This window comes from Aristolochia californica, unplaced genomic scaffold, assembly GCF_029961685.1.
Source record: "Aristolochia californica isolate CCGP_79_NKW_82.1479 unplaced genomic scaffold, dmAriCali1.0.hap1 SCAF_12, whole genome shotgun sequence".
Lineage (NCBI taxonomy): Eukaryota > Viridiplantae > Streptophyta > Magnoliopsida > Piperales > Aristolochiaceae > Aristolochia > Aristolochia californica.
This window is the reverse complement of record NW_027181793.1, coordinates 14,556,592-14,573,959: the sequence shown is the minus strand read 5'-3', so window position 1 is coordinate 14,573,959 and position 17,368 is coordinate 14,556,592. Positions and strand designations below refer to the sequence as shown.

The following is a 17,368-nucleotide window of genomic DNA, read 5'->3' as shown; positions in this document are numbered from 1 at the left end:
GCAAGAGTGATCCAGGTTACATGGTCCTGGAAACTCTGTGGTCCGACCGTGAAGTCCCTTGGTTATCCGACCGTTATTTTCTTGGCTCTTTGCCAGGAACGTCAATAACAGTCAATACTCACTTAACAGTCTTCCCAGTTTTTTTTTTAAAAAAAAAAAATTATTCTAGTCTTCTCTTCCCATCGACTCTCTGTTGAAGCCATTGACGTCTTCACTGTGCACTGCGTATGAAGTTCTTTGTCACTAGCAACTTTGATATGCGAATGGGTTCTATAAGTTGCAGACTTATGAAGAAGAAACAATGCACTGCTTGTACCTACATAAAGTCTATATAATGGTTTCATGGCTTCTCTCTACTTTTTGGATGGTGGGCGGTTCAGTATATCAAGAAACCTCATGGTCCTCCATACACAATACAGCTCCATTAGAGGGGAAACATCTGTTGCTCGATTACGCCGCTGTAACTCCAGATGTAAGTTCACAGCATCTCTGATTCAGAAAAATAGGGAACGGTCCAATGGGCATGTCTTGTATGAGAAAATGCTCCAGCTAAGTTCCAGATCATGGAATTCAAAGATGATAGATTGTTGTATGAATGGCCACTATGAAGATGCTCTTTCGCACTTGCATACAATGCGACGTAGGGATGTTAGAGCTACCGATAGTTCATTTTCTGCCCTTCTTAAAGTATGTGCTGTTCGTTTATCTATTGAAGTGGGGAAAGCGCTTCATGCTGCTGTCATTAAAGAAGGATACAGTCCAAACATAGCCATCATCAAAGCACTTATAAACCTGTATGCTAAATGTGGCAATTGGTCTAGTTCTCGCCGGCTGTTTCATGAAGTGCATACTCATGATAATGTTGCATGGAACATTCTATTATCTGCCTATGCAGGTTCGCAACTCTATGGGGAAGTGCTTCAACTGCTATACTTGATGCACACATGTGACAAAACGACCGGGCCTAAACCTAGTGCAATTACTATGGCAATTGTTCTTCCCGTTTGTGCCCGACTAGGAGCTCTGGAATTGGGTCAGAGCTTGCATGCATATGTCATCAAAACAGCTTTACAGACGCATACCCTTGTGGGCAATGCACTGGTATCCCTTTATGCAAAATGTGGCCAAATGTTTGAGGCTTACAAAGTGTTCTCTAACATCAGTCAGAAGGACGTTGTTTCCTGGAATTCCATGATAGCTGGATATGTTGAAAATAGATTTCCTGTTGAAGCATTTGAAACATTTTCTCAAATGTTTGGGGAGGATGTTGAACCAAACTATGCAACAATTGCAAATGTTCTACCTGTTTGTGCTGCCCTAGAAGATTGGTGTCACGGAAAGGAGATTCATGGCTATGTTTTAAGAAAATCTGTTTTAGTAACAGATGTATCAGTATGTAATGCCTTGATGACATTTTACTCGAACATGGGACACATGAATAAAGTTGAGTTCATCTTTCAAGAGATGGCTTTGAGAGATCTAGTCTCTTGGAATACAATTATTACAGGCTTTGCACAGAACAGTTTACTTCATGATGCATTCTTTTTTTTCCATGAGTTGCTTCGTATAGGGATGAAACCAGACTCCGTCACTCTCTTAAGTATCCTCCCTGTTTGCAGCCAATTACGTGACCAAGCAGGAGGGCAGAGAATTCATGCCTTTGTTCTCAAGAATGTGTGGCTATCTAAAAGCACAGCAGTTGGGAATGCTTTGATAAGTTTTTATTCCAAATGTGGGAATCATGAAGAGGCATTTCGAACATTTGCAATGATGAAAAAAGACTTGATTTCATGGAATACCATGCTAGCTGCTTATGCAGACATTGGTGCAGGTAGGAAGCTTCTTGAACTTTTTGGACGTATGTGGATGGAAAGACACAGACCTGACCATGTGACTATCCTAAGTCTTCTTCGGGGCTTTGCCACTTTTGGTGTGAGAGGAATTAAACAGGCACACTCATACTGCATTAGATCTGGACTAGTGAATGAAACAGCCATTGGAAATACCCTAATAGATATGTATGCAAAACATGGAATACTAGAGCATGCATTCAAAACATTCAAAAGTATGGTAGAAAAGAATGTGGTCACAGGCAATGCAATGATCTCGGGCTATGTGAAGCAAGGCTGTCAGGAGGGTGCACAAATGATCTTTAATCGCATGTGTGAAAAGAATCTCACAACATTGAATCTAATGCTTCAACTGTATGCTCAAAATGAATCATTAGATGAAGCAGTCGGTCTGTTCCTTGACCTACAAGACCAGGGAATGAGACCAGATATCATTAGCATTTTGAGCATTCTTCCCGTGTGTGCGAATCTGGGTTCAGTACACCTCTTGAGGCAGTTGCATGGCTATGCCACTCGAGCATGTTTGAGTGATATTTGCTTGGATGCAGCACTGTTAGACATGTACTCAAAGTGTGGAAGTATAAAAGATGCTAACAAGATTTTCCAGGCAAGGCCTAGAAAAGACATAGTCATGGTTACGGCCATGATTAGTGGATATGCAATGCATGGAATGGGTGAAGAAGCACTAAAGGTTTTCTCAGAAATGCTAGAGCTGGAAATGAAGCCAGACCATATTTTAGTGACAGCCGTATTATCAGCTTGTAGTCATGCTGGCCTTGTTCAGGAAGGGTGGAACTGTTTTAGTTCCATGGAGCAGGCTTATGGGATTAAACCAACCATGGAACACTATGCCTGTATGGTTGATCTACTTGCTCGATCAGGAAATCTGAAAGAAGCTTACAATTTTATTAGGACTATGCCCCTTCAGCCTAACACAAATGTTTGGGGATCACTTCTTGGTTCCTGTAAAACCCATCATGCTGTAGAGCTAGGACGAGTTGCTGCAAAACACTTGTCAGAAGTCGAGGAAGATGATATCGGGCACTATGTTGTTCTGTCAAATATATATGCAGCAGATGGGAAATGGGATAAGGTGGAGGAGCTACGGGGATTGATGAAGAAGAAATATCTGAAGAAGCCACCTGGATGTAGTTCAATAGACGTAAATAATGGAATACATGTTTTTGTTGCTGATGATTTTCATCATCCTCAAAGGATTATCATTTATAGCTTGTTGAGTTCTTTGGATCAACAAATCAAAGATCCAATATCAGATGGTGAATAGCAGTCATATAAATGAGTTAATATTTTCCATGTGCTGGATACTTTCTTCAACTGTGACCCTTGAAAGGGGTTTAAACCATTTGCCAAACTAAGTGAGGATGATATATAAAAAGCTTTCATGATAGTTACAATTCCTCTGCACAAAATTGTGAAAAAAAAAAAACTAAACTGCAAATTGCTAAGATAATTACACAAACTGGAGATCTGATATAGAGAATGTCTTCCAATCTGATTCTATCAAAGAGGCTTATCTCCTGTGTGTATTAAAATGCTCGCTTTCTTTTGTATTTTCTACAAAGTAATGCAAAATGTACACACAAAACTCATACTGAGAAGATTTAACCACTCAAATTGAGTTGCAACTCAGATTCTTCAGATTTCTTTCAAGTGAACATGCATTGAAACCCTTTACAAATCCCCAGCCAAACGCCAAACAAGATCAAGCAGATTACAACATCAATGGCAAGAACAATCCACACATGACGCCACCACACCCTTCTGGCAATCTGCTGGCTTCTTCTTGTAGAACTTAAACTTTTTGTTAATGAAATGGATGAAACTCCACCTTGATTGGATTGAGATGTCTCTGTTTCAATCTTGATTCCCCTCTCAGTTGGTCTACCATGGTCCTGTAAACCAATACTATCTCTAGCTTCTTTCATCTTTTTCTTATCATGTTTCGTCGGCTTCCCTAACAGTGGAGCTTTTGTGGATGCAGTAGCATCTAGGTTACCCATTTGATCACTGGAACTATGTACAGGCATCATCCTTGACTGATTGGCATCCAACCGAGAAACATTCTCCAATGAGGTTATAAGTCTCTTTATAACGGGAACCAGATCATCTTGTAAGCCAATATTGCTTGAACATGCTGTGCTGCTCTTTGGCTTCTTCTTTGATACCTTCTTAAATTCATCTCTCACATGTTCTAGAAACCGGAGAACCTTCGAATTTTCAAGATCACTGTCTACAATGGCAAAGACAACATATCCATCCTCTATCAGAAAGCCAAAAGTTCTCTTTCCAATAGTTTCGAAGTACCAAATATGGAATGGAGGAGCCCTTTCTAAGCACAGAACAGCCAAGTTTTCAATTTCTTCATTTCCATTACTGAAAGCATACAGCACTTTACTCCCCTTTGACACACAACAATAATATACTGAGTTCTGAAAGGATCCCATTAGTCCTCACAAGAATTGCAGAGAGAAGCACCAAGTTGCAAAACGTTGGCTGCCACAGGAATAAAGTCCCCTTCGAAATTCAGACAAGATATCACGAATCTCCCCTCATAAAGGATAATCCCGGTGTAGAACTCCCATTTCCACTACCGTGGATATCATATCAAATGCCTGCGAAGGTAGCTAAAAAGATCTGCTGTTAAGGTCTTGAACTCTGCCAAGCTTGGAAATAACAAAAAAAATTATTGCATCTAATCTGTTTATAGGCTGGAAAATAAAAAAGAAAACAGAAGAAAGAAAACCTGAGAGCAAATTTGCCGAAGTAAAATCAACCTGCTTGGATTTCTTCACTGCTAAAAACTTGAGAAGCTTCCTCAGATTCGTGTTGGGGATAGCAAACCAATATTTGATCTCTCTCAAACAGATAGGATCAAAGAAATACCAAATTGACTCAAATCAAAGCCTTAAATCTCCACACATCAGAATGAATTGAAAATCTTGAAGGGTCAACCCAAAAATTAAATGATCAAACGTTTATCCCTGTCCCTCCCAGCAGCCAGAAACTTGCACTACCTACGATTCAAAATCTGCCAAAATGCGCACAGCTAAGTTGAAACGGTACATCTAATAAAATTGAGAACGAAGAGCATAAAACGATTTAGAAAGGCACACTTCGCATATAAATCCGTGGTATCAGAACAAGTTTCACAGAAATAAGCAAAGGAAAACAAGCCAGTGGCGGCGAGAGTCCAGAAGATCTAAAACTCAAAATCAAAAAGTAGTAAATCAGATTAGTGCTTGAAACCGAATTCTACATAGCTTACAATGATGTTTCATCCCTTCAAATCTCCTTTTTCCGTCCGTCCTTTTCTGCACAAATGGAGAAAACTGAAGGAAGAATCGTTAAAGCTCTGTAAAATATTGCGGAGAAATATGTCATTCTTCAGGAGTTGCAGTCACTTCCTCACTTTCCATTCAATTGGAAATTTAAAACAAGGGATAAATAATGAAATTCCTGAACTACCCTTCATCTCTTTTTAAAATTCGAAATTGGCATATTCTTTCCGCGTATACTCGTGTTACTCGTGCCGTGGGTGTACTTTACGTATTAGCGGTTCAGACTATAATATCTTGTATTAAACTAAAACAAAAATTTGATAAAAGAATGAGACCGTAATATGTCATATACTGTATTAGTTCCTTTAAAATTCAAGACATGATGAAAAACATGCAAAATGAGACCAACTCACAAAAGATCGAGTATTGAACTCTTATTGGCATTGTTTTTATAATAAAAAAAACCCTAAGAATTTAAATATAATGTTATCTTTGTCGGTATTGGATATCATATATCAGAACCCTTAAAATACATCGATAGATGTTTAAGACATGTTACATGTTGATGTTGGGAAATGTTCGTCTTAGTATCACATTTCACTAAGTTTTGATGATAATAAGCATTTGGGACTAATCATGTATTTTGAGTTAATTTGGGACAAGTACCTAAAAGCATTTTAAACACCAAATTATGAAGAGAAACTAAAAACTTGTTCATGTTGTGAACATAACCCACATAAGTCAAAAAAGTAGTTCGAACAAGATCTTGTAAGTGGATAGAAGTACATTTCAAGCTCTAATTTGGCCAAGACAAGTTATCAAATTTTGTAAATGACCTAACATTCTTATCAATGACTCAAAAACACAAATTTTATAAATTATGTATTGTTGATATAGTTTGAGTAGTATTCTATCTAACTATGAGAGTGAGTGACATAAATTGTAATTAGTGGTTAGTTTAAGTATTCTTTTCAATTCTTATGCCCCACCTATATAAATACGAAAGAGAGGGGGGGGGGGGGGGGGGGGGGATGAGCTCTTACTCTTGCTCTTTCATAACCCCTAAAGTTTCTTTCCTCAACTTATCTTCTCTTCTTCATTCTTTCTTCTTCTTCTTTTCAAACTAAGTTATCCATGGATTAAACCCTAGAATTCAACATGGTATCGGAGTTGGAATTCTAGGGTTTAAAGTTAAGTTGATCAAATTATGAAAGTTTAGTGGAAAGGAAACTCAACTCAGCTTTCAAACAACAAAGGGTTTGGCTAGTTTTGAAGAGGAACAAAAGGTTGAAGTCAATTCAACAAGTTCTCTTTTTAATGAAATAAGTTTCACCTTATGTTTCACATTATGAGGGATTCAATTCAAGTTTTTGATAATCACAAATTTATTTTTACTCAAGCCTAATTATCCCGCTCAAAATTCATTTTTGTCTTCATATAGAATGGCTAAAATCACTTTTTTTGTCATGTGCACGAGCTTCCTTCATTACTCGTTTGTTTGATTTAATTTTTATGCAAAAAATTCCTCCTTAGGAAAGCTAAAAGTCCTGTTGAAGCTCTCCTTAAGTTCTAGTTTATTGAAGGATTGGCTGCTCAATTAAGTTGTTAAAACCCTAAGTTAGGGTTTGAAGAGTAGTTTTGGAAAGCAATCACTAGTTCTAGTTTGTTTTTACTATTTTTTTACAAGCACCTAGTTCATTTTTTTTTCCTTTTTCATCACCATTGGTTTTTGGGTGATTAGAATTCTGGTTTAGAATCTCAAGCAGCAAAATAATAATAATAATAATAATCAAAAAAGGGGTCATGCTTGTGTGATCTATTGGCTGTTTCCATGCTAGTTACTTTTTGGATTTGATCACTTGACATTACATAGTTTTTCATTCCATAGTTTCAAATATTTATTAGTTTTGACAATTTTTTGTCCACTTTCCTCCTAAGTTAACCTAAAGGTGTTGGCTTTCTGGAGAAAAAAAAAAAGTTCTTTTGTAAGTCATAATATCTTAATTGTCAAATAATTCCTCTTCCTCTACATATGTTGATGTCAACAATGGTGATCCCTTGAAAATTACTACAATTCCACTTAGGCTCGAGTAATTACTTGTCTTGGTCCCAATGTGTGAAACATTTTTAGATTACTAGAGACCTTGTTGAGCATATAACTCAACCACCTATACATGTGGATCAACCATCTTACCATAAGTGGTTGAGGGAAGACACACTAGTTATTAATTGGTTGATTAATAGTACGGAGGAACATGTGGCAAACAATGTGGTACACCTAGAGACAACCAAAATAGTCTAGGACACATGTTTTGAATTGTATTATACCCTTGATAGTCTACAAAAGATTTATGATATATTTCAGGAGATGTGCAACACAAAGTGTTGAAACAATCTTCATGAGTACTTTGCCAGATTCATAGGGTTGCTACAAGAGTGGAAGGTTACACGACCATATGCACTTGATGTTGCCACACAGGAAAAGCATAGGGAAGATCTGGTCATAGCTATATGTCTTGCTAATCTACCACCCTACTTGGATGATGCCAAGTCACAAGTACTTAGTTCTGCTATAAAACCTTCTTTTAATGACGTATGTGCAACCATGCTATGGATTCCATTAAGGAGTCCGACAATCAAAGAGAATGTTGGAAGATATGGTGGACTACCATTTTATACGGGAAGATCCTATACACCATTTGCAGCAAGTTGGGCATTCATAATGTTCTTTCACCCCCAACTTGAGGGAGAATGATGGAAGATGGGCCCAAGCTCACACGACCAAGGAGGGCCCACACATCTAAGTGTATTAGAAAATGGGCTCAGGCCCATAAGACCAAGGAAGACCCACACATCCAAGAGAGGTGGAAGATGGGCTCAAGGCCCATAGATTCAGGAGAAAGCCCACATGCCCATATAGTGATGGCATGATGGTAAATAAAAAATCATATCATAGAGATAACATTGATGTAATTAGGTTAAGTTCCAGAGTGTTGGAAGATAGAGCCCAAGCCCACACGACCAAGGAAAGCCCACATATCTAAGAGTATTATAAGATGGGTCACACGACCAAGGAAGGTCCACAAGATGGGCCCAAGCCCATAAGAAGTAGGACCCACCATGATTACCATGAGTTGGCATCATTATCACATAAGTTAGAAGATCAAGAAGGACTCACAAAGGCATCTTTATCTTATGGTCACGTCCTAGAAGAGTTCTAGTTTGAGTTATATTTGTCTTTTATCAATATTGAGTTTATTTAATTATGTTAGGACTTATCTTTAAGGGGGGGTTAATCCACAATGAAGTGGAATGAATTCCCCCCGCATTACCTAGTTCATCCCACTTATGGCGTTAGTGCAAAATGATTTGAATTGAAGCGAGATAACACCGTTTCATCTCCTTAGGCAAAAACGACGGAAAACTGATTCCGCCCTTTCTTCCAAATCATCCACTTACCACGAGCGACGGTGTAGCTTCTTCCCCCCCCCCGAAACTAAAAATCTCTCTCATTTCCTCTTCTCCTCTCCTCTCGCTCGGCTTCGTCTCCCGACGAATTTTTTCGCCCGACCTTCTTCTCTCATTTTCGCTCTCTCTGCTCCCTTTGCTCCTCTCGCTCGGATCTCGTCTTCGTTCTCTGCTCCCTCTGCTGTCTCTACTCCCTCTACTTTCTCTTGTTAGCTCTCGTTTTCGCCCCATCTCCCTCTCTCGTCTCTTTCTCTCTCGGCCTTTCTCTTCCTTCTCCCTCTCTCGTCTCTCTCTCTCTTTTCCCTCTAGGACTCCATCTCTTTTCACTCTCGGCCTCCCTCTTCCTTCTCGTTCTCGCTCTTCTCTTTCCTCCTCCCCCGATTTCCTTTGATTTAACCTATTCCGGTTTTGATATCCTTCGATTTCCTTCAATCTTCTTCGATTTTCGACAGTTAGGCGTCGATTTCTTCCATTGGGCTTACATTTCCCCATTCGTTGGTGATTTCCCCCAAATTTCAGAAGGTAATCCGAAACCCTAATTTTTTTTTCAACTAATTTAGTGTTGTGTTTGAGTTAATTTGAATTTTTGTGCATAATTTATCTTGATTGTGGCCAAATTTTGGGATGTAGGGTTAGGGTTTATGGGATTTAGGGTTCAAATTCGTGTTGATAGGGTTTAATTTCGGGATTAGAGTTGGGGTTTGGGACTTTTAGGGTTTTAAGGTCTAGGGTTTAGTCTTTAGGTTTGGAATTAGGGTTTATGTTTTTTTTTTTTTAAAACATAGGGTTCTCGATTTTTTGGGTGATAGTGTTTTAAGTTCTTAGGGTTTAATTTCGGGATTAGAGTTGGGTTTTGGGACTTTTAGGGTTTTAAGGTCTAGGGTTTAGTCTTTAGGTCTGGAATTAGGGTTTATGTTTTTTTTTTTTAAAAACATAGGGTTCTCGGTTTTTTGGGTGATAGTGTTTTAAGTTCTTAGGGTTAAGTGTTTGGGGCTTTTAGGGGTTTTAAGGTCTAGGGTTTATGGTTTGGAGCTTTTAGGGGTTTAGGGTTTAGGGTTTGGGACTTTTAGATGTTTTAAGGACTAGAGTTTAGGGTTTGGGTCTAGGGGTTTTAAGGAATAGGGTTTAGGGTTTAAGGTTTATTTTAATTTGTAGGTTTCTCGGTTAGGGTATAGGATTTAGGGGGTTTGGTCGAGTTCAAACAAGGCTGATGATGTACGATTCGTAGTGCCTGCGAAGTCATATGGGGCTCTACCAAGGGTGTTCGGTGAATTTGGACTTGATGAGTTAGTTTTTGCATTGTTCTAATAATCTACAATGAAATTAGTTCGATAAATTTTGAAATGTTTTAGAATGTTGTTGAATATGTTTGAAGTGTTATGGAATGTTTATGCCATGTGGTGAGGATATTTTGGAGTTAAAAATATCCACTACATGGCCCAATTCAAACAAGGTTGAGTCGCCTACACGGGCGTCCATTAGCCAACGAAACCCGACCCCCATCAATGACGATGTACGGTTCGTAGTGACTGCGAAGTCATATGGGGCTCTGCCAGGGGTGTTCGGTTAATTTGGACTTCATGAGTTTGTTTTTGCATTGTTCTAGTCATCTGTAATGAAATTAGTTAGATTAATTTTGAAATGTGTTAGAATGTTGTTGAATATGTTTCAAGTGCTATGGAATCCTTTTGCCATGTGGTGAGGAGATTTTGGAGTTATAAATATCCACCACATGGTCCAATTCAAACAAGGCTGAGTCGCTTACACGGGCGTCCATTAGCCAATGAAACCCGACCCCCATCAATGACGATGTACGATTCATAGTGACTGCGAAGTCATATGGGGCTCTACCAGGGGTGTTCGGTGAATTTGGACTTCATGAGTTTGTTTTTGCATTGTTCTAGTCATCTACAATGAAATTAGTTAGATTAATTTTGAAATGCGTTAGAATGTTGTTGAATATGTTTGAAGTGCTATGGAATGTTTTTGCCATGTGGTGAGGAGATTTTGGAGTTATAAATATCCACCACATGGTCCAATTCAAACAAGGCTGAGTCGCCTACACGGGCGTCCATTAGCCAACGAAACCCGACCCCCATCAATGACGATGTACGGTTCGTAGTGACTGCGAAGTCATATGGAGTTCTACCTAGGGTGTTCGTTGTGAATTTGGACTTCATGAGTTTGTTTTTGCATTGCTCTAGTCATCTGCAATGAAATTAGTTAGATTAATTTTGAAATGTTTTAGAATGTTGTTGAATATGTTTGAAGTGCTATGGAATATTTTTGCCATGTGGCGAGGAGATTTTGGAGTTATAAATATCCACCACATGGTCCAATTCAAACAAGGCTGAGTCGCCTACACGGGCATCCATTAGCCAACGAAACCCAACCCCCATCAATGACGATGTACGGTTCGTAGTGACTGGGAAGTCATATGGGGAATTTGGACTTCATGAGTTTATTTTGCATTGTTCTAGTCATCTGCAATGAAATTAGTTAGATTAATTTTGAAATGTTTTAGAATGTTGTTGAATATGTTTGAAGTGCTATGGAATGCTCTTGCCATGTGGTGAGGAGATTTTGGAGTTATAAATATCCACCACATGGTATTTTGTTATTTGTTGGTTGTGTTTCTGTGTGTCCCTAGTTACTACGACGAGTAATGGTTGTCTGATAAAAAAATTTCCATGACGACCATCTCGGATTTAGATTATAAATGGCTGGAAGAAGACAACAAATTCCTCGATCATATGACATTTGGACCTTCGATGATGACAACAAAATGCTCGATCTGTTGGTTGAGCAAGTCAATATGGGAACAGGATGCCTAATGGGGTTTGGAAGCATGAAGTATATTTGGACTGTGTCAATAGGTTCAATGAAGACACAGCTAATAAAAAAACTGTTGAGTAGCTCAAGAATCGAACAAGATCATGGAAGAAAACTTACCAAGCAGTAACAAGTTGTCTCAACACTAGTGGGTTCGGTTGGGATGCAACCACACATCGAGTTACTGCATGTCATTCTATATGGCAAGACTATATCAAGGTCAGTAAATTATGATTGACTGTAAAATATTTTGTATATTTTCCGCATTACTAGAACTCTATGCCAAGTCGTCTAAATGATGTTTTATCCTTGTAGGAGCATAAAGAAGCTGAAAAGTATAGACAACAAGGCTGTCCTCTTTATGACAAATTGGATTTGGTAGTGGGAAACTCAATAGCCATAGGGAGAACAAGTCAAACTGACGAAGACATGTGCAATGATGTCCAACATCAGGAAGAAAATGAGCGTGTGGACATGCTCAAGGATGTCGATTTAGGTAGAGATACTCCTTCACCATTCTTTACAGAAAATGAGTTGGCACCTGATCAGTCTCCAAGTACTAACCCGTCAACTTCAAGTCGTCGTAGAAAGAGACCACAAATGGCCACCGATGATAGTATTATGTTCGCTGATACAATGACAAGAATTGCCACCCTACTGCAATCTCTACAACCTAAAAATGATAAAACCACTGGAGAGAATTGGTATGAAGCCCTCACAGAAATCCCGGGCCTGTCGGTAGAGATGAAGTTTCGCGCTCCTCTATTCTTAGATACACCAATGAAGAAGGACATGTTTACGAAGCTGCCAGTGGAAGAGCGACTTAATTGGCTTAAATACTGTGCTGGTGAAATGTAGTCAATAGTTTGAAGTACACTATGTATTTTGGGACGATTGTTTTGAAGTTTAATTATGTTTTTTTAATTATGACTTTATAAGACATATCATTGATAGATTATGAATTTTATTATGGTTAAGATTTGGGTTTCATGATTGTCGTGTTCTTATTGTGTGGATGAATATTGTGGGTGTGTGATTGGAGATGGTTTTATATAGGTGTGATTGAAAATAGGTTATGATTGAAGATAATGGTATGTTTTTGTGTTTATGACATTTAGGAAGAAACAGGAATTATTGTTGTAGTCGTCATTATGGTTGTGGTGATTGTATTTGCAGGTTTCCTTGGAAGACAAAAATAGGAATACAAGAATGATTTTATTGACATGTCTTATATACATGATGGGAAGATAGTATATGAACCATAGGTATAGACGTACATTACGTCCACATGGGATTGGTGGTCCGATTTATTTGCAAAAGGTATTAGAGAAATCACCTGTTAAATTTTGAAAAGTTTACAGGATGAATCAAATTGTGTTTAAAAAAATGGCAGAGATACTTTATAGTAAAGGATTTTTATCACCTACAAAGACCATCTTAGTGGAAGAACAACTTGCATATTTTCTCCTAACTGTTGGTCAAGGACAAGCGTATAGTGTCACAGCAGAGATGTTTGATAGATCAAACTGGACTATAAGTAGGTATTTCAATAAGGTGTTGAATGATATTATCAAACTTCGGCCTGATTACATCAAACGGCCTTCAGAACGGACTCACTCGAAGATTTTAAACAATCCAATGTTTAATCCGTATTTTAAGGTAACATCACTTAGCATCTAATGAACAATTTTAGATTAATATTTAGAGTTACTTGTATTAATTGAAATGATATAATTAGGATTGTATTGGGGCTATTGATGGAACTCATATTAAAGCAAACATCCCACTTGAAGAACAACAAAGGTTCTGGAACAGAAAAGGTTATCTCTCACAAAATGTGATGGCAACATGTATATTTGATATGCAATTCACTTATGTACTTGTTGGATGGGAGGGATCGGCAGCTGATTCCCGTGTATTGAAGGACGCATTGACTCGCTGAAATAGAATTTGTGTACTTGAAGGTAAATAATATATTGTTATGTAGTAATTTATTTTATTTTATCTTCAATTATCTTATGTGAAAAATATTTTGTATTGTAGGTAAATATTATCTAGTCGATGCAGGTTATGCAAATATGTCAGGATTTTTGGCTCCATATCGAGGAACTCGTTATCATCTACAAAAATTTGGAGACAACCTTCCTAGAAATGATAAAGAGCTATTCAATCGAAGGCACTCATCTTTGAGAAATACTATTGAACGAACTTTTGGTGCTTTAAAAGCTCGATTCCAAATGTTGAAAGTCGCTCCTCCGTTTTCTTATAAGATCCAGATGAAAATTGTAATAGCTTGTTGCATATTACACAATTATATACGTAAAGAGGATTACAATGATATGTTTGAATTGGAAGATGATGAATCCGATGATGAGGTAGGTGGAGGAGGTGATGAGGTCCGATTAGCAGGTGAAAATTTGGATGGAGATAGCGATGATAGTGATGATCTTGGGGATGAAGGCAACCTATCAACAACAATGCGGAGGTGTCGTGCATTAGAATCCACTAGAGCTGCACAATTTCGAGATGCCATAGCAATAAGCATGTGGAATGATTATTAGTGGTTGTACTTTATTGCATTTGAACATGTATGTTGTCGTTCGTATCTACTAAACTAGTAACTTGATGATGTTAAACGCATAAACTTGTTGTTAGAAATAATTTACTCTAATTATATTCGTTGTTGTCATTTTATACCTTTTTGTTTTAATTTTATTTATTAAGTATTTTTATACTATATATTATGTTATTAAAAAATAATTTATTTATTAATTATATTCATTTATGTTATTTTTAACTATTTTATGTAATTTAAATAATTTATTCTACTCACACATAATTAGTTTAATAATTTATAATAAAATATAATCATTAATTGGTTTAATTATGCAATTTCTATAATTAATTAAACAATTAGGTTTATTTATTATATTCCCTTATGTTATTTTTTAATTTTTATTAATTTTATATAATCTATTCTAGTCACACGTAATTAGTATGTTAATTTATAATGAATTGTAATCATTAATTGGTTAATTATCCAATTTCTATAATTAATTAAACCATTATTTTTATTTATTATATTCCCTTATGTTATTTTTTAATTTTTATTAATTTTATATAATATATTCTAGTCACGTAATTAGTATATTAATTTATAATGAATTTTAATCATTAACTGGTTAACTATCCAATTGCTATAATTAATTAAACCATTATGTTTATTTATTATATTCCCTTATGTTATTTTTTAATTTTTATTAATTTTATATAATATATTCTAGTCACGTAATTAGATATTAATTTATAATGAATTGTAATCATTAATTGGTTAATTATCCAATTGCTATAATTAATTAAACCATTAGGTTTATTTATTATATTCCCTTATGTTATTTTTTAATTTTTTTTAATTTTATATAATTTATTCATGTCACACGTACTTATTGTTTTAATTTATAATAAACTATAATCATTAATTGGTTTAACTATCCAATTGTTATAATTAATTAAACCATTAGGTTTATTTATTATATTTCCTTATGTTATTTTTTAATTTTTTATTAATTTTATATAATTTATTGTAGTCACACGTAATTATTCTTTTAATTTATAATAAACTATAATCATAAAAGGTTACTCATTCTCTTCTTTATTTAGAAAAGGACACAGAAATCTGTTTTCCAAGCACTAACACTAGAATCTGTTTTCCAGCCACTTCAACTGGCCTGGACTAACACCCAAACATGAGTTGAAATGGAAGCAATTCATCTCACTTCAATTCAATTTTCCACTTCATTTCCACTTCATTGTGGACTAACCCCCTAAGTGTTAGAGTTTGGGTGTAATTGGTACAAAGGTAGTTTTATTGTAATTGGACTCTACTACCTTCTTCTATTATAAATAGAGGTTCATGTACTCTGATTATAAATTCAACATGGTATCAGAGCGGGCTTTGTGAGTTGACTCTGTCAACCCACAGAGATAATGAGATTTTTTTCTTTAAACCCTAAACCCTAAGTCTAGGTTCGTAGTTTTTTTTTTCAGTCCCTACGCCCGTAGATTTCTTTGCGTTTTTTACCTCTATAATGAAAATTTCATATTTCAAATTATATATTTAAGGAAATATGTTTGAGTCTACTTTCCAAGAAAATATGATTTTTTCCAATCGGAGTTATCTACAGAGAGATATCGATATTTGAATGAGCGAAGGTCAGATTGCAAAAAGGTTCGAGCAGCAGCAGAAAGATTCAGATTATGAGGTATTTTATGCTATCAAGAACTAGATTTTATATGGATAAATATATATCCAAATAAATATATGTAAGTTTATTCTTTTACCTATTCAACCAATTTTTTATCTGAGTTATATACAAAGAGAAATCGATATTTGAAGCAACAAAGGTTAGATTGCGAAAGAGGTTCGACCAGTAGCTGAAAGCTTCAACTTCTGAGGTATTTTATGCTATCAAGAAAGAGACTTTATATGGAGAATTATATATCAAAATAAATATATGTAAGTCTATTTTCTTACCTATTGAACAAATTCTCGGTATGATATTGATCTTGGAAGAGTCAATGGTCATTCTGGAAAAAAAAAGGAGAAACAGTATTTAGTTCGGCCAGATGACAGAGACTGAAATCTATCAGATTATTTATCTTCTGATAATTATAATTTATGAAGAGAGTTTATACTTGGATTAAAGATATTTAAGTCTGGTTTCATATGAAGAAAGTTTTATGCAAATCTGAATCTATATTTAAAGATATATTCGCATTGGAAGAATCAAAGGTCATGCTGGTATTCTGTTGTATTGAAAAATCCGAATTTATGCCCTTTGTTTTGCATCACTGTTTGAGTTGCTATATCAGGAAAATATCTCACTTCTCCCTGGTTTAAGGGCTTATTACAACATCTATGTTATTTGGGCTTATTGTTGCATCTATGATATTTGGTTTAAGCTGGGATCATTGCATTACCTCCTAGCTTGAAGGGGAGAAGTTGCTGCTATTATGTCTCTTTGGATGAGACATTATTATTGAAGAAGAGGTGGCCCTGGTATCTTTCCTCATACCATTATTTATTTGTCCCCGTCAAAAATATAAAAAATATCAATGGTTGGGATTCCATGATGGAGAAACTTAATATCCCGTCAAAAATATCAAGTGTCAATGGTTGGGATTCTATGACGGAGGAACTTAATACCCCATAAAAAATATCCAATGTCAACGGTTGGGACACCATAACGGAGGAACTTATTATTACATCTATGTTATACCCCCCTGAATTGGCCAGCTGGGTCTAATGGAAGAGAGCACCAGCATGACGGGGGGTGTTGGAAGATTGGAGGACTGTCATTTTATACAAGAAGATTTTATACATCATTTGCAACAGCTGAGAGTTCTTGATGTTTTCTCACCCCCAGTTTGAGGGGGCAGTTTGAGGGGGAGTGTTGGAAGATAAGGCCCAAGCCTACACGACCAAGGAAGTCCCACATATCTAAGAGTATTATAAGATGGGTCACATGACCAAGGAAGGTCCACAAGATGGGTCCAAACCCATAAGAAGTAGGATCCACCATGATTACCATGAGCTGACATCCTTATCACATAAGTTGGAAGATCAAGAAGGATGCACAAAGGCATCTTTATCTTATGGTCACATCCTAGAAGAGTTTTAGTTTGAGTTATGTTTGTCTTTTATCAATATTGAGTTATTTAATTATATTAGAACTTATCTTTAAGTGTTAGAATTTGGGTGTAATTGGTACAAAGGTAGTTTTATTGTAATTGGACTCTACTACCTTCCTCTATTCTAAATAGAGGTCCATGTACTCTGATTATAATAAGTTAATGAAGTCAATGAAGCATTTCTCTTTTTCATAAATTCAACACAGATGTATTATTTTAATATTGTAG

At 36.3% G+C, this 17,368-nt stretch overlaps 2 protein-coding genes across 3 annotated transcripts; one reads left to right on the top strand and one right to left on the bottom strand.

The window, feature by feature from the left end:
- The first annotated feature begins 342 nt into the window (after positions 1–342).
- Positions 343–3,135, top strand: LOC137946587 (putative pentatricopeptide repeat-containing protein At5g08490). Its single transcript, XM_068792925.1, has one exon. The coding sequence runs from the start codon at positions 343–345 to the stop codon at positions 3,133–3,135; it is 2,793 nt and encodes a 930-aa protein (XP_068649026.1).
- Positions 3,136–3,213: 78 nt separating this feature from the next.
- LOC137946276 (phytolongin Phyl1.1) lies at positions 3,214–5,248 on the bottom strand. Of its 2 annotated transcripts, none has more exons than XM_068792506.1 (3): positions 5,137–5,248; positions 4,615–4,899; positions 3,214–4,495 (listed from the first exon to the last, which is right to left on the bottom strand). In XM_068792506.1, the coding sequence occupies exon 3, from the start codon at positions 4,313–4,315 to the stop codon at positions 3,518–3,520; it is 798 nt and encodes a 265-aa protein (XP_068648607.1). In that variant the 5' UTR covers positions 4,316–4,495; positions 4,615–4,899; positions 5,137–5,248; the 3' UTR covers positions 3,214–3,517. The 2 variants fall into 2 exon arrangements, with proteins under 2 accessions (XP_068648607.1, XP_068648608.1); XM_068792507.1 differs by having other exon boundaries at positions 3,214–4,483.
- Positions 5,249–17,368: the final 12,120 nt, after the last annotated feature.